Here is a 24,941-nt window from a genome sequence, read left to right as displayed (position 1 = left end):
AGGAAAGTATCTGAGAGACACAAATTGGGGATGGCTGGAAGTGGCCATCATCCAAGTCCTGTGGTTAGAAAGTTAATTTCAATGTTGCTGGGCTTTGAACAATATTGGATACTGCAAGTGGGGGGGGTATGGGTGTACTCACCATCTACCCCCCCCCCAGACGACTAGACAGATGCAGACTGTGGAGAGATAGTGAGAAAATAAACAAGCAGAAGCAATAAAGGAAAGAAGGGCCATATAGCTGGAGAAGGCTCAGAATAAAGGCATCCCACAGCTGCATAAGCTTTGGTGCCAGTGGTCCAGGCAATGGCGCATCTGGTTAAGTGCACACGTTACAGTGCACAAGGATGCAGGTTCAAAGCCCTGGTCCCCACCTGTAGGGAGAAAGCTTCCTATGGCACAGCTATACACAAATAATGTCAAAGGATATAAATTATGGTGATGTTGTGTATGATACAGCAAATCCTAACAAAGGGATATTTCAAAGTTAACACAATTTACAAATAATGTGATTACAACAATATCTATTGTCTTCTTAACCCTAAGACAGCAGGAACCTCTCACTTCTTCTATAGAGCCTATATCTCCCCCAGTCTTGGAACCTGTAGGGTGGGGCTCACTTTCCTGCATGCTCCTCTCAATGCATACCAAATGGTATTGCATCTGCTGATCCCAACCTAATCAATGCAACGAGTACCACCTCAGCATGCTTCACTGTAGACTGTGTCCAGAGACGTCAGGCATGGAATGCCAACCCTTCACCCTCATTACTCCGGTGAGACCTTTCCTTTCATGGTGTTCTCTAATTCCATTCAAGAGGTTCACTTCCTAACAAAGTCCCAAAACCTAGATATAGACCAGGTCCCGTAAGATAGAGCATATGTTCACATGTATCCATAAACTAGGGCAAAATATATATCTGAAAGCAAAAGTTCACAATAGTCTGTAGAGAGTTAGTATCAAGTTCATAATGAAATAGTGTCTACTTAGACTTAGATACTCTCCTCACCTACTTCCTATTACAGTTCTCTCACTCACTCCAAATCTAATCTCATCAAAGCAAGGACTGCAAAAGCTGAATAAGGGCAAAAGACTGGCATACTTTAATGATGACTCTTTAGTCACTATCAGGCCACCCCATCAGCTGGGGCCCTATTCAGGGAGTCCTGAGATTCCCTAACAGACTTGATGGGCCTAGACCTCGAATAAATCCCTCTCTCCATTGTTACTGGTCATTTCTATCAGGAACAACAAAATAGACCCTTTGTGGGCCCCCATAGGACCTTGCCCTCAACTTGGATCAACAATGGTAGAATGTTCCATCCTCTGAAGGAAAGCTGAACAACATACTCTATGCTACACCTGAGGAAGATGGGTCCTGATATTGGGGCAGCTTGGAATGTTCTGACTTATGACCACAGAATGTGAGCTCAGATCTAGAGGGATGCTGAGGTCACACAGGCTCCTAAGCTGAAAATGGGCCCCAGATCACATCAAATCGATGGGGTTTACAATCAACAATATTTATACACTCTTCCCATATTTGGAAGCTACTCTCTTCCCTGTTCCATCTTTCTGGTCCATTTTCCAGCCATGACATCATCTCCCTAGAAAGTAATTAGGATCCAACTCATATCAGATTTCAGGCTCAGGCAAAAAAAAAAAAAACAAACAAAAAAACACAGGCCCTTTGGAATATAACTAAAATATGCCTACTAGCTATCTACAAAACGGAGACCCCCTCCCCCCACCTCCACCCAAAACTCTTCATCTGCACTATTCCAGCCTTTAGGTCCATGATTGGTCAACAATTTCTTTGGCTTTGTATGTTAACTCTCTTTTCAACCTCCAGGTTCCAGATACTAGCATGATGCTGACCAAACTTCCCTGAACAGACAACCCCACCAATGTGTCCTGGAGCTCTGCTTCCCCAGAGCCCTGCCCCACCAGGGAAAGAGAGAGGCAGGCTGGGAGTATGGATTGACCTGTCAACACCCATGTTCATCAGGGAAGCAATTACAGAAGCCAGTCCTTCCACCTTCTGCATCCCACAATGACCTTGGGTCCATACTCCCAGAGGGATAAAGAATAGGAAAGCTATCAGGGGAGGGGATGGGATACAGAGATCTGGTGGTGGGAATTGTGTGGAGTTGTACCCCTCTTATCCTATGGTTTTGTCAATGTTTCCTTTTTATAAATAAAAAATTTTTTAAAAAAAACAAGTGGTGAAGCAGGGCTGTAGCTCTCCCTGTCTCTCTCCCTCTTTATCTCTCTCCCCCCTTTCAGTTTCTATCTATATCCAATAATAAATCATTTTTAAAAATAATCCTTGGTGAGCAAGTTATATACTCAGCTATTAAAAATAGTGATTTCACCATTTTCAGCCCATCTTGGATGGAGCTTGAAGAAGTCATATTAAGTGAAATAAGTCAGAAACTGAAAGATGAATATGGAATGATCTCACTCACAGGCAGAAGTTGAAAAACAAGATCGGGGGAGTCCGGCGGTAGCACAACGGGTTAAGTGCACGTAGCACAAAGCGCAAGGACCGGCATAAGGATCCCGGTTCAAGCCCCCAGCTCCCCACCTGCAGGGGAGTCACTTCACAGGCGGTGAAGCAGGTCTGCAGGTGTCTGTCTTTCTCTCCCCCTCTCTGTCTTCCCCTCCTCTCTCCATTTCTCTCTGTCCTATCTAACAACAACGACATCAATAACAATAATTACAACAACAATGAAAAACAGCAAGGGCAACAAAAGGGAAAATAAATAAATATTAAAAAAAAAGAAAAACCAAGGTCAGAAGAGAAAACACTAAGCAGAACCTGGACTGGAGTCGGTGTATTGCACCAAAGTCAAAGACTCTGGGGTGGGTGGGTGGGTGGCGGGGAGAGTACAGGTCCTGGAAAAGGATGACAGAGGACCTAGTGGGGATTATATTGTTATGTGGAAAACTGAGAAATGTTATGCATGTACAGAGTATTGTATTTACTGTCAAATGTAAAACATTAATCCTCCAATAAAGGGAAACAATTAAAAAAAATCCTTTGTGTCTATTGAAGAAACCCTGATATGACTGTTGGGTGATGCAGCAGAGAGCCGTGCTCTGTGCGAAGCATCCCTGTGTCGGATGGCTCTGTGACTACCCGGTTCTGGAGATGGGGAAGCTGGAAGTTCAGCTCCCAGAATCACATGGTTGGTTGAAGGCAGAGACAGAGTTTGGACCCAAGCTCCACTGTCCTGGTTCTTCCCCACGAGGAGGCCACATGGCCTGTAGGATGGGCCTCTGCACATTCACAGGTTTCCCTCCTGGTGGTGTTAGGGAGGGGGCTTCCTGAGAGAGTGGCCCCCACATCAGCATCAGTCTTCCCTCTTAGGGACCTTGCTAGATCCCTTACCTTGGTTTCCACACCCCAAAAGTACAGATTCTCTCACCATTTAGCTTACAGGTTCTACAGAGAGTTCACAAAAGTTCTCATAAACAACTATTATATGTGTGTGTATGTGTGTGTGTGTACTTTATTTATTTTATTTATTTATTTTTTGTCTCTAGGATTATCTCTGGGGCAGGCACTATGAATCCACTGGTCCTGGTAGCCATTTCTTCTGTTTTTATTTTTCTTTCTTTCTTTCTAACTTTTACTAGATAAGACAGAGAGAAATTGAGAGAGGACAAGGAGACAGAGAGGGAGAGAGAGTGTGGTCCAGGAGGTGGTGCAGTGGATAAAGCATGAGGTCTGAGTTTGATCCCTGGCAGCAGATATACCAGAGTAATGTTTGGTTCTCTCTCTCTCTCTCTCTCTCTCTCTCTCTCTCTCTCTCTCTCTATGCCTCGCATTGATAAGTAAGTGAAAATAAAAAGAGAGAGAGAGAGAAGAAGAGAGAAAGACAGACACCTGCAGACCTGCTTCCCCACTTGTGAAGCGTCCCCCCTGCAGGGAAGGAGCAAGAGAGTTGGAGAATCAAACTCAGGTCACTGCACTTGGTAACATGTGCACTGTGAGAAATAGTCCAGTTGGTTGTAGCCTTTTCATTGCTGTCTTATCAGTCCAGTCTGACTACAGACCCCTGACTTTTCCATGTCTCTGTGACGACAACCATGCCTTGTTTGTCTTCAAAACTAGCATAGACTTCCCAGCCCCTTCCTCAATATCCCATTCCCATTAGAGCGACTTTGTAAACTCAGACTTCCTGGCCAAAAGCCCCTTCCTCAATCTGTCTTTCCCAGTAGAGCCACACTGTCCTGGCCAGAATCCCCTTCCTGGCACTTCCTGTCCCACTAGAGCCCCCCATCCCCTTTTCCTGAACTGGTTAGACGGTGAGCCAATTCCCTCTCACCACAGGGGAAGAGGACAGGTTGTTCCCATGTCCAGTGACGTATAAAAAGGCTCTGCAGATGGCCTTCGGGGTGCTTGCTGCTTTATACCCTTGCACCCATAAACATATATACGTAAAACTGTTTGCTTTGCTCATGACTCTCAGTGTCTCAGTCCTTGTTTTAAGGCATAGACAGAGTGCGTTTTGCACTATTTTCCACGTGCACTTAACCAGTTGCACCACCGTTCAGCCCCCTAAACAACTTTTATAAGTTATAAAAAACTTTTTTTTTAAAATCATTTTCATGACTTCACTGCTCTGGGATGACTTTTTCAGATAGAAAGAGACAGACAGGGACAGAAATAGGAAAAGACAGCACACTACAGCTTCTTTCTCTGGTGCCTTGGGGGCTGGGCTTAAGCCTGGGCTACAAGGATAGCAAAGAAGATATTCTCCCAGTGAACTATTTGCTGACCTCCAACTAAACTTTTATTTTTGTCATCACCTGGACTTTACCACTCTAAGCTGACTTTACCACTCCAAGCTGACTCCAGATATAAGAAGAGAGAGAGAGAGATCTCACAATACTGAAGTTTCCTCTAATGTGATAGAGGCTGGGAAATAAACTTTTATAATATGCAATTCTGCTGTTGTCTAAAACTTTCTTAGTTCCTTGAAAGCCCTTAATTCTTCCCTTTGTAAGTGGGTTTTATGTTGATGCTCTCAGATATTGTAAGACATTTTAAAAAAAGTTTTTTGGAGGCTGACAATGCTTCTGACCAATGAGATACAAGGTTGTATACTGCCGTGAAGAAATCTCCTCTTATTTATTACTTCATTTTACTACTTATTTTAATGATAGACAGAGGAAATGAGGGAAAGCAAAAGGTCAGAGCCCTGTTCAGCTCTGGCTTACGGTGGCTGGTGCTGGGGACTAAACCTGGGACCTCAAAGTCTCTGGCAAGTAAGTCTTTTTGCAGAACCATTATGCCATTTCCCCAGCCCAGAAATATCCTTTTAAGAGGAGAGGCTATAAATTGTGTGTGTGCCTGGGGCTGGGGGGGGGGGTAAGTAGCATAATGGTTATGCAAAGAGACTCCAAACCTGAGGCTCTGAAGTCCCAGGCTCAATCCCTTGCACCACCAGAAGCCAGAAGCAAGAGCAGAAGCAGGGCTCCAGTTTAAAAAAAAGAGGTGAGGAGCAGCTGTGATCTGTTGCTTTCCAGAATGTGCATGTGAAGGTGGGAGCTGAAGTAACACAGTGGACTCCTAGGATAAGAAAGGAGTCCCTTATCAGTGATGGGAGAGATCTAGAAAAACACCGAGGTGACTGACTTTCAAATTTCCGTTCTTTTTCTTTTTTTAAGATTTACTTATGCACTTACTAGTGAAAGAAGGTAAACAAACCAGAGTATCCCAGGGTTTGATCTCAGGACCTCATGCCTGTATCCCACTACCTCTCCAGCTACAAAACCCTTTTTTTTTTTTTAAGAGATATGGAGAGAAAGGCTGAAACCACAGAATGCTCAGTTCTGCTCTACAGAACGCTACACATCTAAACTGAGACCTCAGGAAGGCAAACCCTGTGCTCTATAGAGGACCTGTCTCCCAGACTTTCTATGGACCTTTTAGGATCTGGAAGACAGTGTAACGGTTATACAAAAGACTTTAATTGATGCTTAAGACTCCAAGGTCCCATGTTCAATCCCCAGCACTACCACAAGCCAGAACTAAACAGAGCTCTGGTTGGGAAGAAAAAAAAAAAGGTCTTCTATTTTAAGACACTTTTATTTTAGTATTTTTTCATACAGGTGGCCAAGTCCATGCTAGTACAGATAGAAGGATGAACATTATTATTCTTTCTTCAGTTTCAATATAGTAAGATGAGAACACGTATTAACTTCATTCCACTTCCAAATGCTCACTGAGGACTAAAAGTAAATAATTACAGAGAGAACATTTTACCAGCCCTGGAAAGAAGGGAAAAGAGCTCTCTACCTGCCAGGGTGTTCAAGAAGTCTCTGCACAGGATTAAGGAAGATCCTTATGCCAGACTGGGATCCTTATGCCAGTCCTTGCACTTCGCGCCACGTGCACTTAACCTGCTGCACTACCACCTGAACCCCAGTCTTTTCTTTTTTTTCCTTGATAGAGGGGGAGAGATGGGTTGGGGGAGGGGGGAGACAGAAAGGAGAGACACCAGCACTGTTCCACCACTCATGAAGATTCCCGCCCGCAGGGGTGGGAGAACTCAAGCTGAGTTCTCGACTTGGTGCCATGTGTGCTCTCCCTGGAGAGCCACCACCTGGCTTCAAAACCGGAGTCCCAGTGAAGTCTTCAGGGAGAACACTGGACTGAGGGTCCACTGAGAGGGAAAAGCCCCACACAGTGCTGACCGGTACAGGGAAAAGGAGACAGCTGCGGGCTGGGCAGTGGCGCACCCCGTTCAGTGCACAGAATATTAAGCACGAGGGTCCACCCAAGGATCTGGGTTCGATCCCCCAGCTCCCCACCTTCGGGGGGGGGGTCACATCAGAAGCTGTGAAGCAGGTCTGCAGGTGTCTCTGTCTCTATGTTCCCCTTCTCTCTCAATTTCTGTCATATCCCAAAAAAGAAAAAAAATGGCCTTCAGGAGCAGTGGGTTCATAGTGCAGGCACTGAGCCCCAGCGATAACCCTGGAGGTGCAAAAAAAAAAAAAAAAAAGGAAACAGCTGAGTTGACTCCTTTAATGACCTGGCGCCCGTGTCAGGAGAGAACAGGAACTGCCCCAACTCCTCTTACTGCACCCAGCATGGAGAAGCCTCCAGCCAGTGGCTCCTGGCAGCCCCACTGTGCTACCACAACCCCAACATCTTTCCTGATCCCAGAGGATGCAGAGGCCTTTAGGTGGGTGAGTTTAACACTACAGCAAATCTGGGACTGGGGGATGGTTGACCTAGTACAGAACCAGATTCCAGCCCCTGGCCACCATGTGGGCGCATTGTACAAGGAGGAAGTTTCACCAGGGGCGGTTCTCATCCTCCATCCTCTATCTAGAAAAAGAAAAGAGTCCACTGGGAACAGTGGAATTGTGCAGGCAAGAAGGCCCTGGAAGATCTTGTTGGGAAAAAAATAAAACAAAAGGACTGGCAGATATGCAGGTCTGCCTTCTGTCTTTCCTTTAAAACCCAAAGCCACAGTCAGATGCTCTGCCCCTGAGCCATGCCCCCCTCACCTTCAGTCCCAAAGCGCCACACTTCCGGGGGATCACACACCTCAGTTCCCTCCACCAGACAACTGCAGACACCTCTGGGCGGAGACAGGTGATTCCCACCCCAGACACGCCAACTTGAAACAAGTTTTTTTTTAAAGGAATAGGTGGTGGGTGTGGTGTGGAATTAAACCCCTGTAATCTTATGAGCTTATAAAACTATTATTTAATTGCTGATAAAAAAATAAATGGAGTAGTGAAAAGAACATAAACACAAGTCTGCCTTGAGAAATGTCCTCTAGACATTGCTAGAGGACACAGAACCACTACCACAAACTTGGGCAGGAGAATCACTGCTCTTGTCTAAAATGCCTTGGAGACAGGAAAGACTAGGTAGGGCAGAAGCAAAGCCAAGAAGTGAGTTTCTGCACTTCTCCAGAAGCAAAATGCAAACTCCTCCAGTATGTCTGAAGCTTGCTGGGGACAGTGAGTGATTCTTGTGAATGCTACTACGACTAGGGAAGTTATCTGATACTAAGCCGGGCACCAGAAAGTTCTGAATGAGTGGATACGCCCTGGTGGGGTATGCAATGGACTTGCAGAGGAGTCTTACTGGGCTGAAATGGGGAGGCTGTTCATAGCTTATTGAGAGAAGCTATACCTGTCATACAATCTGCCTGTTTAACCTGATCAGGTCAGAGATCCTGAGGACACCCGAGGCTGTGTAGATATCACTAGATTCGAATTTTACACATTCTCATCAGCCCCGAAAAGAAACCAGTTCCACACCCATTAGCAATCACTCCACATTCTCTCCCCATTTCCTGGCAGACACCAATCTATTTTCTGTCTCTACAGATTTGCCTATTCTGGACATTTCATATAAATGGAACTATACCATATGTGATATTCTGGGACTGGTTTCTTTCGCTCAGCATCATCTCACATCCATCCACGTTCAAGCATGGATCAGCATTTCATTCCTTTTTGATGTCCTGATTACTTTCTGCCACTTAAAGACACTACATTTTGTTTTTCTATTTGAGAGCTGGAGGGACATTTCGGTTGTTTCCACGTTTTGGCTGTTGTGAAAAGTGCTACCAAGAACACTTCCATCCAGAATGTTGTGTAGACGGACATGCTTCAGTTCTCTTGGGTCTGTGCCTTGGTGTGGGGCTGTAGGGCCACATGATAATTCTATGTCTAACTTTTCTTTTTAGGAAATGCCAAATGGCAGAATGATAATTTTTAAAAAATGTGATTGTGAGTCCTTTTCAGCAACTAGAAACTCTCTCAGATTAAGATACAAACTGCATCCACACACTTAACACAGATTGCTAGGCACTTGTTTCTGACCTGCTATAAACCTCGAACCCTGCCAGTCAACCTCTGTTAGCAAAATTGTTTTCAGGACAGAAAGACTTTAAAGGAGAGGTTAATGCTCAAAATGACAAAATCCTATTGTAACAAAACAAGCCATAAGGTCCTCAGGATTTCATTGTAATGAGCTGAACGAAATGTGCCAAACACAAAGTCTATTCCTCAGCTGTCTCCGTGGAAAAAGATCAATCTAGGCTTTCAGAATAAAGACCTACATTTTTTAAACAATGATTTTAAAAGGAAGATTTTAAATTGTTCACTGAAAAGTGCATCCTTACCTCCTGCTCCTCAAAAATGGGCTGATATTTCTCAAGTGATAGTTTCTTAAGGATTCCAGTCAGTTCATCTACAAGAGGGAAAGATGTAAAAAAAAAGAAAGAAAGAAAGAAAGAAAGAAATAAAAAAGGAAATTACATACACCATTCAGAATTTGGCAAAATGTCATGCCTGAGGCTCCAAGGTCCCAGCTTCAATCCCCTGTACCACCGTAAGCAAGAGTTGAGCAGTGCTCTGGGAAAAATAAATAAATTGGTAAAATGTACCCAGAAAGTGGTCCTGAGCTACTCTTAAGGCAAAGGTAACAGGATTTTAGATAAGTTCTGTGAGAAGGCCCCCAGAGAATGCAGATCCAGGCTGAGCTACTCCGGCTGAAGCAGGAGGCAAGTCTCAAGCCACCTGCCAGCCATGCTTTTCCTTGGGGTAGGTCCCCGGCATGTCCCCAAGACTCAGACTGGCTGCAAAGACAAGCTGGAGAGGTTCAGAACCAGGCTCACTCCCAGACAGCTACAACTCCCAAGTTCTCAGAGTTCTAGTTGCTGGGAATGTAACTCTTGCCATCTGCCCAAGAACAGTTTCAAATGATGGTTTCTGACTGCTGGTCACAGCATCTGCAGTTAATATTAATGCCAGCAAGTCCTCAGCTCATCAGAGAAAACTTATGTGAACGGGTGGGTAGGCTGCAGACCAGAGTCAGATGCTGGTTCGGTAGGCAAAGGCTGTGGACGGCTCAAAGGAGTGGCGTGTTTGAATGGGACAGTCGGAGGAGTAAAGGTCAAAAGAAAGCAGTTTGGGGGTATCTAGATAACAAGGGAGGGAGGGTAAAGAAAGGGGAAGATTTAAGCGCAGGTGGCACAAAGCGCAAGGACGGGCATAAGGATCCCACTTCGAGTCCCCAGCTTCCCACCTGCAGGGGAGTCGCTTCATAGGCAATGAAGCAGGTCTGCAGGTGTCTGTCTTTCTCTCCTCCCTCTCTGTCTTCCCCTCCTCTCTGCATTTCTCTCTGTCCTATCCAACAATGATGACATTGATAACAACAACAACTACAACAACAATAAAACAACAAGGGTAACAAAAGGGAATAAATAAATATTAAAAAGAAAGAAAGAGAGAAAGAAAGAAAGAGAGGAAGGAAGGAAGGAAGGAAGGAAGGAAGGAAGGAAGAAAGGAGAGGATGTCAGAGTTGAGGATAGGACTAGAAAGCTGGATTAGGGCAGAGAGGGGCTCCCATATATCAGGAAAGTATACAAATACCATTAACTGTAAATCCCACTGAGCTGACCTAGGGCCCATTTATAGTCTTCCCAGACAATACTTCTAGTCCACCTGAATGTTAATTATCAGGCTCAGGCAAAAATTACTAAAGTCATAGACCCCTTGGAACATACCTAAAATAGACTTCCTAGCTTCTTGTCACATGAAGACCCCTAATTTCATCTGCTCTATTCCTACCTCTGGGTTTTAGCTATCAACTTATAGATGCTACTCTGATTCCATCCTAACCTTCCTGGACAGAAGACCAATGTGTCCTGGAACTCATCTCTCCAGAGCCCTGCCCCAATGGAGAAAGACAGAAACAGGATGGGGCTATAGGTTGACCTGCCAATATCCATGTTCAGTGGAGAAGCATTTACAGAAGTCAGATCTTCCACCTACAGCACTCCATAAAGAATTTTGGTCCATACTCCCAGAGGGATAAAGAATAGGGAATCAGGGCACGGGGAGTGGTGCACAGGGCTAAACACACATAGTACAAAGCTCAAGGACCCATGCAAGGACCCCGGGTCAAGCTCCTGGCTCCCTACCTGTAGGAGGGTAATGGTAATGTAATGGTGAAGCAGGTCTGCAGGTGTCTATCTTTCTCTCTTCTTGTTATTTCTCCCTCCTCTCTCTCAATTTCTGGGTCCTATACCAAAAAAAAAAATTAGGAAACTTCCAATGGAGGGGATGGGACATTGAAATTTGGTGGTGGGAACTATAGAATTATATCCCTGTTATTTTATAATCTTGTTGATCATTATATCACAAATAAATTTTTTAAAAAAAGGAGATAGGGAGTTGGGCTGTAGCACAGTGGGTTAAGCGCAGGTGGCGCAAAGCACAAGGACAGGCAGAAGGATCCCGGTTCAAGCCTCCGACTCCCCACCTGCAGGGGAGTCACTTCACAGGCGGTGAAGCAAGTCTGCAAGTGTCTGTCTTTCTCTCCTCCTCTCTGTCTTCCCCTCCTCTCTCCATTTCTCTCTATCCTATCCAACAATGACAATAATGACTACAACAAGGGCAACAAAAAGGAATAAATAAATATTTTTAAAAAATTTTTTTAAAAAGAAAGGAGATAAAACTAGCATCTGGGAGTCTGAAGAAACAGTCACTCAATAAAAGTTGACCAGATCACACAGTCAGCATTCAGGAGCACCAGAATGGACAGTGAGCTGGTGAGGGAACAGGGAGCAGGGTGAGGGAAATGCTGCTTTCCAGAGACTGGTGAGGGAAAGCCTCTTTTCTAAGGTGACATTTGAACAAATAAATGGAGTGAACCCTGCAGATTTCAAGGGAAGGAGCCCAGGCAGCACTCAGGCTGAGGGACGAGAGTGTGAAGGCTCTAGGACAGACAGGAAGCACAACGCACAGGACAGTGACCTTGCAGTGAAGGAGCTTAGAGTTTTCCCTTTTGTTTTTTCACCACCTGACAGTGCTCAGCGCAGACTGAGGAAAGGCCATCAGAATGAAGGAGCTCCTTGGGGCTGGGAAGAGTCAGTGATGATGCTGAGAGCCGGTCAGGCACCCGGTACACAAACATCCCGTCTGCTATCTACCTCAACCCTGTGAGACAGAGCCTCCGTCTGTCCCCACCTACGGAAAAGGAAGGCAGGCCCTGAGAGGCCAGACAGCTTGGGTATCTTGGTTGAGGATCGTGGGGTGGATGTGGTGAGGCTGAGAAGGTCAAGTGCTCACAGATCTCACCACTCCCACAGGAGTCGAGAGAGGGGGGAAAAGCAAGTGGAAAGATGCACAGGGCAAATGCCTGCACACGGTACTCAGCTGGAGTCGGGAATTCTCCAAAGAACATGTTTGAAAGAGCAGCGGTTTGGGCCTGGATTGCAGCCCTGTCCTGGGTCAATCCAAGACCCACAGGCCAAGACCCAGGGCCGGAAGAAAGGGAAACCATCTTTCATTCTCTCTCTCTGTCTCTCTGTCTCTCTGTCTCTCTCTCTTTATTGCCACTGGGGTTATTGCTAGGGTAGTTCATAGTTCAGTGCTAATACTATGTATCCACGGCGTTGTTTTTTTCCCTTTACTGTGTTTGACAGAACAGAGAGAAACTGAGAGGGGAAAGAGAGATAGATGGGGGAGAGAAAGACTGCTGCAGACCTTCTTTACCACTCATGAAGTGTCCTTCTTGCAGGTAGGGAGCAGGGGACTCAAAGCGGGGTCCTTCCAGATTTCTTTTAAAAATGCAGGCTTGACCTAAGTGTTTTTGCAGACACCTGTCACGGGGAGACAAGAAACTGCACTCACGGGCCAACAACTTTACTGTAAACTAAGCCTCCAATAAAACAATAAAAGAAAAAAATTTAAAGCACTAAGAAACGCACACGTGTGTATGCACATACAGAGCTAATGAGAGAGGAGGGAGAAGGAATGTGAACACACTCAGCTCTGGCAGAAGGTGCTGCCAGGGAAGGGCTGAATCTGCAGCCTCCGGCCGGCAAGCTGGTGCTCTTCACGGGGTGAGCTATCTTCCTGTCTAGAACCGGTGTTCTGAGCCGGAGCAATTAACCTCAGAAGCAATTGCTGTTGGGTCTGTCTCTTCCTTCATCATCCCAACTGATTGTGTGAATCTTTAAGAGCTAGATGAGAAAGAGCAGGCATGGCTGGTGCGTACAGATAGCTGTTGTCTTAATGCTTTTTTTTTTCTGGAAACAAAAGGAGTGCACATCCTTAACTGAAGCTTTAGGGGTTCTGATTCCTGAAGGGGTGCAAGGTGGAAGAACTCATAGGGGGAGGCTTACACCTCCACAGAGAAAACATGGTTAGGGAGGAATGGGCTCTCTGATAAATCGCTGGAGCTTTAAAATGATCGCACTAGATAGCCAACAATCAGAGCAGCACCCAAATAAAGAGCATGCCAAGAGCAGTGTGCATTCATCACCCGCTGTGCAGCCCGCGGCGACTTCACACTTTCTGGGCACACAAAAGCCGCAGGCAGAGGCCGGTGAGAACATCTGTGATCACCAGCCACACCGTGAAATCTCCCTCTGTCTGACTTACACACCTTGATGTGCACCTGCCTGCGTTCCTTCCCTCTGCTCCACTTCTCTCCTTCCCCTCTTGGCCTACCCAGAGGACACTACCACTATCCTCTCATCATATATATACTTTTTTATTTTAAAAAATTATTATTTATTGGATGGAAATCGAGAAGGATGGTGTATTGCACCAAAGTAAAAATCTCTGGGGTGGGTGGAGGGGGAGAGTTCAGGTCCTGGAAAAGGATGACAGAGGACCTAGTGGGGGTTGTATTGTTAGGTGGAAAACTGAGAAATGTCATGCATGTACAAACTACTGTACTCACTGTCGAATGTAAAACATTAATCCTCCAATAAAGAAATTAAAAAAAAAAAAAAGAAATCGAGAGGGAAGGGGGAGATAGAGAGGGAGAGAGACAGAGAGACATCTGCAACCCTGCTTCACCACTCACAGAGCTTTCCACCCTGTAGGTGGGGACCGGGAGCTTGAACCTGGGTCCTTGCGCACTGTAACATGTGCGCTCAACCAGGTGTGCCACTACCCGGCCCCCGTCTTTTACATTTGCGTATCTTTATCTGGGGCTCCACTGCAGGCCTCCGAGCCTGTCATCCACACCACCTTCCTGTCCTCATCCTACATGCAGGCTCCAAGGCCCTCCTGACAGCAGCAGACATCTGCTGCTCGGGCTTGCCCAGTGTTTACCCGCTCTTGCCTCCTTTGGAAATACCCCCTCAACACTCCTCTGCCGTTCTCAGTCTACACTGCTTTGTGGTGTGGATCCCGGGCCCTGATCCTGGCTCCAAAGGCAGGCGTGGTCCACCTTCTGTAGATACTAACAGTCGAGGGTGGCAGATGACCCAAGTCTCTATAAATATAACCATGGCAATTAATGGCCTTTACTCCCAAGATTTTTCCAGATCTGTTAAAAAAAAAAAAAAAAAAAGCAGCCCTTCTTTCTGCTAGCATTGCTACTCAGCAGGGAGGAGGAAGTCTGGAGCTGCTGGGGGACATCCCTGTCACCAGCTGGAGAGCGCCTACCTCTGACGGCCAGAGACAGGCTCCAAAGGCACCAGGAGCCAGAAGCACACCCTGAACATTTCTAGTCTGTGAACTGACAAGCTATCTGTTTTTTGTTATTATTGTGGTTTGGTTTGGTTTTTTGCCTCTGAGGTTATCGCTGGGGCTCTTTGCCTGCACTACAAATCCGCTGCTCCTGGAGGCCATTTTTTCCACTTCATTGGACAGGACAGAGAAAAACTGAGAGAGGAGGTAGGGATAGAGAGGGAGTGAGAAAGACAGACACCTGCACACCAGCTTCTTTGATTATGAAGTGACTCCTCCCCCCCCCCCCGCCGTAGGTGGGGAGCCGGGGAGCTCAAACCTGGATTCTCACTTGGGTCCATTGCGCTTAGCACTATGTGTGCTTAACTGGGTGCACCACTGTCTGCCGTCCACCCCTGGTCCCCACTTTTCGTTTTCGTTTAACTCAATTTGAATTAAGGGTCCATCTGCTGCAAGTGACATTATTCTGAGCTGTACAAAGTTCAGGGAAAGGCACGGAACAGGTGCTGGAGAAGCTTTCGAGGAGTGGACGGACGGGTGAGTACACAAACCAAACCCACATGCATTCGACCGCTCCTTGGTGGAGAGTCCCCGTGGCTAGTTAGCACAGTCAGACAAGGCAGAATCGAGGCAGGGGAGACAGGGGTGTATCTGTCTGGCTGAAAATGGAAACACCCGTCCGTCCCTGTGAGCAGCTCTTGGCCACAAAGGGCAACAGGCAGGGCGATCAAGACGAGGACGGAAGAGTGAGATTTCAGGACCTGGCACAGGGGACTCACCCTCGTCTGTGATGGTGCCGCTGCTGGAGCCCCCGCTGCCCTTGGACTGTCGGTGGGATGAAGACGAGGACACGGATGACTCGGCTGCGAGTCCTTTAGGTGAAGGGGAAGGTGTGAGGGTGGGAGAGGTGCTCTTGGAGGTAGTGGAAGCCCCGGATGAAGGTCTTTTGCTTTCCGGCTTCTGCTGAAAAGATCAGAGAAATGTATATATAGGTCATCAGCCAGAGGAGAGACATGAGCCAGCCCGAGACCCACGGCAGGGAGCACAGGTGATGTCGGACTCGACAGGATGCCTAAGGAGGACTATGACACCTGTTCTAAACGGCCACAGAGATGCTGTAAGGAAGGCTTCGCCCGGAGCAGAAAGCCAGGGGTCTGGATGGGAAACATGGCACACGGGGAGCCAGGGGACCTGGGAGCTAGTCCCCCTGCAGCAGGAGCAGTGGCACTGGGCATCCCTCACCTCTCACCCCCAGCTCTAAAGGGCACGTGCAGCTTCCGGACACACTAGGCGGCCTGCCCTGGTGTTCCTCCATCTAAGCCAGTAATGTTCAGTTATTTATTTTTTTTAAACTGGTGAACTCATTATCTTGACACTTTGTGTGTGGCGTTTAGCTTTTATTTTACAAGTCTAGGGCTGGGGAAGTAGCTCAGAGGTAGAATGTATGCTTTACGTGAGCAAAGTCCTGGCTGTCATTCTCAGCACCACATGAGAGATTAACAAAGATGAAACAGATGGAATTCTCTCATAAAAGTAAATAAAAGAGCGCTGGGCCGTAGCACAGTGGGTTAAGCGCACATGGTGCAAAGCGCAAGGACCGGTAAAAGGATCTCGGTTCAAGCCCCCGACCCCAGGCTCTCCACCTGCAGGGGGGGTCACTTCACAGGAGATGAAGCAGGTCTTCAGGTGTCTAGCTTTCTCTCCCCCTCTCTGGCTTCCCTCTTCTCTCAACTTCTCTCTGTCCTATCTAACAACGACAGCAAGGGCAACAAAAATAGGAAAAATGGCCTCCAGGAGCAGTGGATTCATAATGCAGGCACTGAGCCCCAGCAATAAGTAAGCATGGAGGCAAAAAAAATAAAAAATAAAAAAACAGTAAATAAAAGAATAAAACTAGGGCAAGGAGGTGGCCCAGCAGTAGAGCACACACCTCAGCCACAAGACCCTGGATTTAATCCTTGATGCCACGTAAAAATAAGTTAAAAAAATGAAAGCTGGGGCTGAGTGGTGGCGCACCTGGCTGAGCGCACATGTTACAATGCGCAAGGACCCAGGTTCGAGACCCTGGTCTCCACCTGCAGGGGGAAAGCTTCACTAGTGCTGAAGCAGTGTTGCAGGTGTCTGTCTGTCCCACACCCTCTCTATTACCCCTTTCCCTGTCGATTTCTGGCTGTCTCTATCCAATAAATAAATAAAGATAATAAAATTTTTTTAAAAAATTAAAACTTCTGGAAGTGTCTTTGGATACTCAAGTACATCAGCAAGGAAAACAAAAGTAAACCAATAGGACCACATCAAACAAAAGCGATGGAAGAGAATCATTACCAGAAGAGAACAACAAAGTCTTTACATGGGGAGAGAGAGAGACACCTGCAGCCCTGCCTCACCACCTGCAAAGCTTCCCCCCTGTGAATGGAGACCAGGGGCTTGAACTCAGGTCCCTGTATATTATAACATGTACTGCAACCAGGTGCACCACCATTCGGCCCCTGGGCTAGTATATTTTTTTTAATTATATAAAGAGCTCACAAAACTCAGCAACAAAAAAATGAACTCTACTTAGAAATGGGAAGCAAATCTGAACAGATTTTAGCCAAAGAAATCCAAATGGTAAATGTATATGCAGAAAAAAGAAAAAAAAAAAGGCTCAGAGTCACAGATTATCAAAGCAGACTGAATAAACAGAAGTCACCAATTACCAATTAAAAGATCAAAAGGGAACTACTCCTAATGACTTGATATTAAAATGACAAAGAAATGCAATGGGGCAGGGGTAGATAGCAGAATGGTTATGTATAGAGACGCTATTGTCTGAGGCTCCAAAGTCCCAGGTTCAGTTCCTCCCACTATTACTACCATAAGCCAGAGTTCAGCAGTGCTCTAGTAAAATTAAAAAAATATATATATATATGATCTACTCTAGGTGAATTTAAAAGCTTAAATGAAAAAGAATAATTTCCTGGAAAATACAAACTATAAACTAACTCAATGTGAAAATTAAAAAAAGGGGGTTGGGCGCAAAGCTTAAGGACCAGCGTAAGGATCCCGGTTCAAGCCCCCAGCTCCCCACCTGCAGGGGAGTCGCTTCACAGGTAGTGAAGCAAGTCTGCAGGTGTCTGTCTTTCTCTCCCCTCTCTGTCTTTCCCTCCTCTTTCGATTTCTCTCTGTCCTATCCAACAATGACAACATCAATAACAACAACAATAATAACCATAACAAGGCTACAACAACAAGGGCAACAAAAGGGGGGGAAATGGCCTCTAGGAGCAGTGGATTCGTGGTGCAGGCACTGAGCCCAGCAATAACCCTGGAGGCCAAAAAAAAAAGAGAGAGAGAAAGAGAAAGCAAAAGAAGAAAAAACACAGATCCCTCTGAGTAATCATATATCTATTAAACAATTTATTTTGCAATTGGAACTTCAAAGAGGGAAAAATGTCAGATCCAGGTGGTTTCAGTGGCAGTTGTTATCAAACCTTAGAGGGAAAAGTAACACAAAACTCTACACAGCTCCTTCCAAAAAGAACAGAAGAGTCATCCCTTCCCAATTCATTTCCTCATACAACACGACTAGTTCTTCACCCAGCATTTCAGAGCTGTTACTCCACTGTCTCTGACTGGCATGGCACCTTACACAAAGCATGCTGTGATTCTTCTGATTTGCTCCTCTGTATGCAATCTCTTCTCTGGCTGCTTTCCACAGTTATTATTATTTTTTAATGCAATACTATTCTTTTAGTACTGTTATCCTTGGTATTGGGGGGGGTGGGGAAGGGAGAGGCACACAAACTTCGTCTTTAAAAACAATTATTCAGGGGAGTCGGGTGCTAGCGCAGTGGGTTAAGTGCATGTGGTGCAAAGCTCAAGAACCCACGTAAGGATCCTGGTTCGAGCCCCTGGCCCCCCACCTGCAGGGGAGTCGCTTCACAGGCGGTGAAGCAGGTCTGCAGGTGTCTGTCTTTCTCTCCCCCTCTCTGTCTTCCCCTCCTCTCTCCACTTCTCTCTGTCCTATCCAACAATGATAACAACAATAATAATTATAACAACAAGGACAACAAAAAGGAAAATAAATTTAAAAAAAACACAATTATTCTGGGGACTGGGTAATAGTCCACTTGGTAGGGCACACATATTACTATGTGCAAGGACCTAGATTCAAGCCCCCGGTCTCCACCTATAGGGAAACACTTCACCAGAGGTGAAGCAGGTCTGCAGGTGTCTCTCTGTCTCTCACTCTCCCTACAACCCTGTCTCCTCTCAATTTCCATCAAAGAAAAAAGAAAAAAAAAAAGGCCACTGGGAGTGGCAGATTCATTATGAAGGCAACAGACTCCAGGGGTGACCCGCTGGCAATAAAACAAACAAGCCAACAAACAAGCATTCTTTCTATGTCGTCATTTCCTCTCTCTTTTCTTCTGAGAACGGTTGTATTACCCTCCAACTTGAGTGTTTTATTATTATTTAACTTTTTCTTTATATTTAAGTTCATATCATGTTATCTTTAAGATATTTGTTTATTTATGGGGTGGGATGAGGGAGAGATACTCACAGATGAAACTGGGGCTTTAGGCATGCAAGGCCATAGTCCCACCTCTGAGGCACTCCCTTTCCTGGTAGTTTTGGACCTTTGTAAGGGGCCATTTATACTGCCCAGTCTTTAAGTTCACTGAGTCTTTCCTTGGCTGTGTCAGATCTACTGAGGAGTAGACGTCCACATCCAAGGCATTCCTCATCTCTTGCATTTTATTCTTTCTCTTTTTATGAAAATATTTGGGGAGCCGGGTGGGAACACAGTGGGTTAAGGGCACATAGTACGAAGCACAAGGACCCACACAAGGATCCTAGTTGCAGCCCTGGCTCCCCACCTGCAGGGGGTCACTTCACAAGTGGTGACACAGGTCTGCAGGTGTCTGTCTTCCCCTCCTCTCTCAATGTCTCTCCATCTTATCAAATAACAACAATAAAAAAAAAATTTAAAAAATGACTGCCAGGAGCAGTGGATTCATAGTGCAGGCATGGAGCCCCAGGAAAAAAATAATAATAAAAAAATTACTGCATAGAGACAGAACAAAATCAAGGAGAGACAGAGATGCCTGTAGTATTGCTTCACCGCTTTTGAAGCTTCCCCCTGCAGGTGTGGGGGTGGGGCTTTCAACCTGGGTCCTTGCACACGGAGATAATGTGCTTCTAACCAGGTGTGTCACTAACTGGCCTGGCCCCGTTTTCTCTCTCTCTCTCTCTCTCTCTCTTTCTTTCTTTTTCTGCCTCTAGAGCTATTGCTGGGGCTTAGTGTTAGAACTAGGAACTACGATCGCTGCTTTTGGGGGCCATCTTTCTATTCCAATTCACTGGATAGGACAGAGAGACATTGAGGGGGGAGGGGAAGGCAGAGAGGGAGAAAGGGAGAGAGAAAGACAGACACCTGCAGGTCTGCTTTGCCACTTGTGAAGCATCTCCCCTGCGGATGGAGAGCTGGGGGCTTGAACCTGGATCCTCGCACAGATCCCTGTGCTTAGTACTATGTGCACTTAACCCGGTGTGCCACCACCGGACACCCCCGGTATTTTTTATTTCTAGCATTTCTATTTGAGTCTTTATTTCCATCACTCTGCTGAAACAATTACTCATGATTTTGCACACTGAATGCTTCCATTAGAGCTTTTAACGTAGTAATTGTAACTTGTGCAAAAACACTCTGAGATAATCACAACACTTGTGTCATACAAAGTCAGATTCTGATCACTGATTTGTTTCATGGGGTCACGGTGCTTCTTGCTTCCCATCCCTCCCCCCCCCTTTTTGGTGTCATTTCCAAGTCACCATTCCAAGCTGACTTTTTTCAGATAGCAAGAGAGAGAGAAAGAGAGACAGAGGCAAAGACACCACTGCACTATGCTTCCTTGAGTGTGGTGAGGACTGGGCTTGGGCCAGAGTCCGGCACATGGCCAAGCAACTACACTAGCTTGGTGAGTGTTGGTATGCATGAGACCCCTTCTGTTTCATTTGGTTTAAATCCCCCCTGCTTAACACTATTCTATTTACATAACCACTGTTAACAAGCACCACCCTCCCTCCAGGGCATTGGTGGTTCAGTGATAGGATTCTAGCCTGCTCCCCCCCATCTCCTTGTCATACCCTGATCCTCTCCTTGTCACACTCTGATTTTCACCAGTCACTTTTCTCTCCACCCTCTCTATGTCACATCCTGTTTCCACCCTACTTGGCAAGTATATATAAAGACAGCATTGTGAGTTTTACAGTACTTTAGTTTAGCTTAGCTCAGCTGAGATTGTGCTGTGTCCTACATGAATAAAGAGATACTGCCTACAGCTCAACCATGAGTCCCTGGTTGTCTGTTACCCGCCCGTGAAGCCAGCCCAGCGAAAACAACAGGCGAGGTATCTTGCTGGCCCTTTCTTGCCTTTTTTTATGCCTTACAATTTTTGCTTGAGCTCTTCAAGATAGTAGACACCAAGATAAATAGCTTGTATACCTACCATAATGGCAGTGCCTTTCTTTCTGCTAGCTCCTACTCAAGTATTCTAGAGAAGAGAAAAATAAAATTCTCTTTGCCTTTCAAAGATTTTGTCAAGGGACCAGGTGGCAGTGCACCTGGTCGAGTGCCTGTGTTGCAGTGTACAAGGACCTGGGTTCAACACTCCAGTCCCCACCTACAGGGGGAAAGCTTCACAAGCAGTGAAGCAAGTCTGCAAGTGTCTCTCTATTTCCCCCTTCCCTCTTGATTTCTGGCTGTCTCTATCCAATAAAGGCCAAAAGTAAAAATGAGGGTGCCGGGCAGTAGCGCAGCAGGTTAAGCACACATGGCACGAACCGCAAGGACATGTGTCAGGATCCTAGTTCGAGCCCCAGGCTCTCCACCTGCAGAGGAGTCACTTCACGAGTGGTAAAAGAGGTCTGTAGGTGTCTTTCTCTCCCCCTCTCTCAATTTCTCTCTGTCCTATCCAACAACAACAGCTATAATAACAATAACAACAATAAAGGCAACAACAAGGGCAACAAAATGAGAAAAATGGCCTCCAGAAGCAGTGGATTTGTGGTGCAGGCACTGAGCCCCAGCAATAACCCTGGAGGCAAAAAAAAAAAAGTAAAAAGAAATACTTTGTCAACAAGCTGCCTATATTATTAATAAACTTCTCTCTCTGCTTCTACAAGATACTCTGTAATAAAACTTCTGATTAAGCAAGATTATTAGTATAGCTATATAAAACATCTCAGGGCCAGGAGGTTGCCTGTTTAGTTAACCACACACATTACAGTGTGCAGACCCAAGTTCAAGCCCCTGGTCCCCACCTGCAGAGGGAAAGTTTCACAAGTGGTAAAGCAGGGCTGCAGGTGTCTGTCTGTCTCTTTCCCTCTCTACCTCTTCCTCCCCTGTCAATTTCTGCCTTTATCCAGTAATAAGTAATACATTAAAAAGTAAATAAAATTTAAAAAAGAAAAAAAAAAGATCTATCCTACTCCAAAACAGAAATGTATTTTTAAAAGACTTTTTTATTTATTACATTTTATTGCCCTTGTTCTTTTATTGTTGTAGTTATTATTGTTGTTATTATTGCTGTCATTGTTGTTGATAGGACAGAGAGAAATGGAGACAAGAGGGGAGACAGAGGGGGGGAGACAAAGACAGACACCTGTAGATCTGCTTCACTGCCTGTGAAGCGATCCCCGTGCAGGTAGGAAGCCTGGGGCTCAAACTGGGATCCTTATGCCAGTCCTTGCGCTTTGTATCAAGTGTGCTTAACCCGCTGTTCTACCGTCCAACTCCCAGAAACATATTTTAAACCATGCGGGCAGTACTAAGGGAAGGGGCAAGTACCCAGTGAGTTAACTAGTCCCTATGTCTCAGTAAGGCAGATTGCTGGTATAGGAGATGCCACCTTCAGTCCTCCCTGGATCAACATCCTTGACTATGTACCTATGTTCCGCAGTAAATAAGTTTCCTGAAAACAACTTGATTAATTTTCAGCTCAGGACTTCAGCCGTTGCCATGAGAACATGCCCAAGCCTGCTGTGGACACACAGCCCAGTTACCATGCTCGTTCTACCTGACACCCAGACACGTTAAGTAAGCCCCCAGACCCAAGTAACCACCTGAAGTCCAGGCTACACTGCAGCCTCACTCAATCATAAGCTAAGGAAACGCTTTTAGCTTTAAACAACTGAGATTGAGAGTCAGAATAGAAAGCTGATATGCCTAGTGGCCCTTTGGGCTTCCAGGATTCTGGGAAACATCCTTGAACTCTGACTACCCCTACTGCGTGCCTCTAAAAACTTACTTCATGCTGAACTGCATTGCAATCTCGCTAGAGACCTTGCCTTTGCCAGTGTACCAAGTGGTGCAACTGGTTGAGTGCACATGTCACAGGGCACAAGGACCTGGGTTCAAGTCCCCAGTCCCCACCTGCATGGGGAAAACTTTACAAGTGGTAAAGCAGGTCTGTAGGTGTCTCTCTGTCTCTCTCCCTCTCTATCTTCCCCTTCCCTGTTGATTTCTGACTGTCTCTACTCAATAAAAAAGACAAAAAAGAACAAAGAAAGACTTTGTCAGCAAGCTGTGCTGGGGCTCACGTGGAGTGACTCCAACCAGGGGGTAAGCCTCCGACCCTCCTTCACCAGCTCTAGTGGCTGCACGAATTCAGAAAGAGGCATTGGGGAATATTCTGGTACGAACATTCGTTTATTTGGAGAAGAGTACAGGTCTTTATACTGAGTTAAACAAAGAACATTTTTCACATATGTCAGAAATTACAGGTTTCTTAAAGGTCAGCTTGTCCCTATGGTAGGGGGCTGGTATGACAAGAGTTGATGAGATACATAAAGGTCAAGACACTTAGTTTCCATGATGCAGGTGAGTTAATTATCCAAAGGTATTTGAGAGAAGCATAGGGGTTAAACCAGTAAGGTGAGGTAGAGTAGAAGAAAAACAAAGCTGGATGTAAATCACAGATATCCAAGGGCACAAGGAAATAGAATATGGGGGTCTCACTGCCTGATATTGGTGGGGGGGTATATGATAGAGTGTGTTCTCCTTTATGATCAAAAGGTGAAGTGGATGTGTGAACTTTGAGTGAACCCTAAAGCAGGCAGCCATTTGGCCTGCTAGCAGGGGGAACTAAGTGTGAGAGGCCTGTAGGCTTTCTGTGAGCTTGAGAGACTAACAAGGAGAAACTGAGTCTGGGAGACTTTTCCCTCTTGGCTCATCTCTATGAGGAGAGAGGCTAACAAGTGGGGTGTCTTTCCAGACCTCCATCCAGGGATGGGAGAGCTCCCCTAAGCTCTACCAAGCTTTCACATAGTCCCACAAAGCTGTACTCGCTTTAAACAAAGGCACACACTCCAGAGTCAGGAAGCCCACAACTCTGACTTCTACTTCTTCCTAAGGGCACATTTGAAAAGTCCTAGGAAAATCCACCACAACGTCCTTTGATTAAAGGTAGGGTGCTGGTTGCCAATACTCTGGGGGCAGAAGCAGGTTCTCTAGGCTGTGACCTGAGTCTGCATTTTATAACAACCCCCCACAAGACAGCACACTGCTGTGTTAACAGTAATGGTGATCACTAACCTGGACCAATCACTCCGCTGATTATTTCCTGTATGCGTCTACAGACACAATTTCCTTTCATTTAGAATCTGCTACTATAAAGATTACACCATATTCCCCTAAGAGGATCCATGCAAGGTCACAGTTAATATCACTTATAACTTAGAGGCCTCCCTATGTCCAAGGCTGATTAAAGAAAACTGCTATCATATAGCAAAGGCAACTAAACCATCAAAAAAACTGAAATAGAATTTCAGATAGTCAGAAAGGGAAAACTGTATCAAAGCTCAGACTAGGAGATTTACTTTATTTATCTGTTTATTTTAACCAGAGTCCTTCTCAGCTCTGGCTTATGGTGGTGTGGAGCATTGAACCTAGGACTTTGAAGCCTCAGGCATGAGAGCCTCTTTGCATAACCATTATGCTATCTAGCCCGCCTGCAGATTTACTTTGATGGGTAGCTCTATGAGAAAAGGTAGCAGCAGCAAATGCTGGAGAGGTTGTGGGGTCAAAGGAACCCTCCTGCATTGCTGGTGGGAATGTAAATTGGTCCAACATCTGTGGAGAACTCTCAGAAGGCTAGAAATGGACCTACCCTATGACCCTGCAATTCCTCTCCTGGGCATAGATCCCAAGGAACCCAACACACCCATCCAAATAGATCTGTGTACACATATGTTCGTAGAAGCACAATTTGTAATAGCCAAAACCTGGAAGCAACCCAGGTGTCCAACAACAGATGAGTGGCTGAGCAAGTTGTGGTATATCTACACAATGGAATACTACTCAACTATAAAAAATGATGACTTCACTGTTTTCAGCCCATGTTGTATGGAGCTTGAAGAAACCATGTTGTGAAATAAGTCAGAAACAGAAGGGGAAAAAAAGAGGAGCTCTGAGTTTTCAAGCA

At 45.7% G+C, this 24,941-nt stretch overlaps 1 protein-coding gene across 2 annotated transcripts in view; it reads right to left on the bottom strand.

Moving 5' to 3' along the window:
- Window positions 1-24,941, bottom strand: part of LOC103115742 (ankyrin repeat and SAM domain-containing protein 6) — a 53,764-nt gene that overhangs the window by 10,068 nt on the left and 18,755 nt on the right. The window contains exons 6-7 of one of the 2 annotated variants that reach the window (XM_060184204.1): window positions 15,252-15,435; window positions 9,162-9,229 (exon numbers count right to left, since the gene is read on the bottom strand). In XM_060184204.1, coding sequence (XP_060040187.1) covers window positions 9,162-9,229; window positions 15,252-15,435 — 252 coding nt within the window. The remainder of the gene's footprint in view (window positions 1-9,161; window positions 9,230-15,251; window positions 15,436-24,941) is intronic. The other variant, XM_060184205.1, reaches the window with a different exon arrangement.

The sequence above is a fragment of the Erinaceus europaeus genome, unplaced genomic scaffold, assembly GCF_950295315.1.
Source record: "Erinaceus europaeus unplaced genomic scaffold, mEriEur2.1 scaffold_655, whole genome shotgun sequence".
NCBI classification, from domain to species: Eukaryota; Metazoa; Chordata; class Mammalia; order Eulipotyphla; family Erinaceidae; genus Erinaceus; species Erinaceus europaeus.
This window is presented reverse-complemented; position numbering and strand designations above follow the sequence as displayed.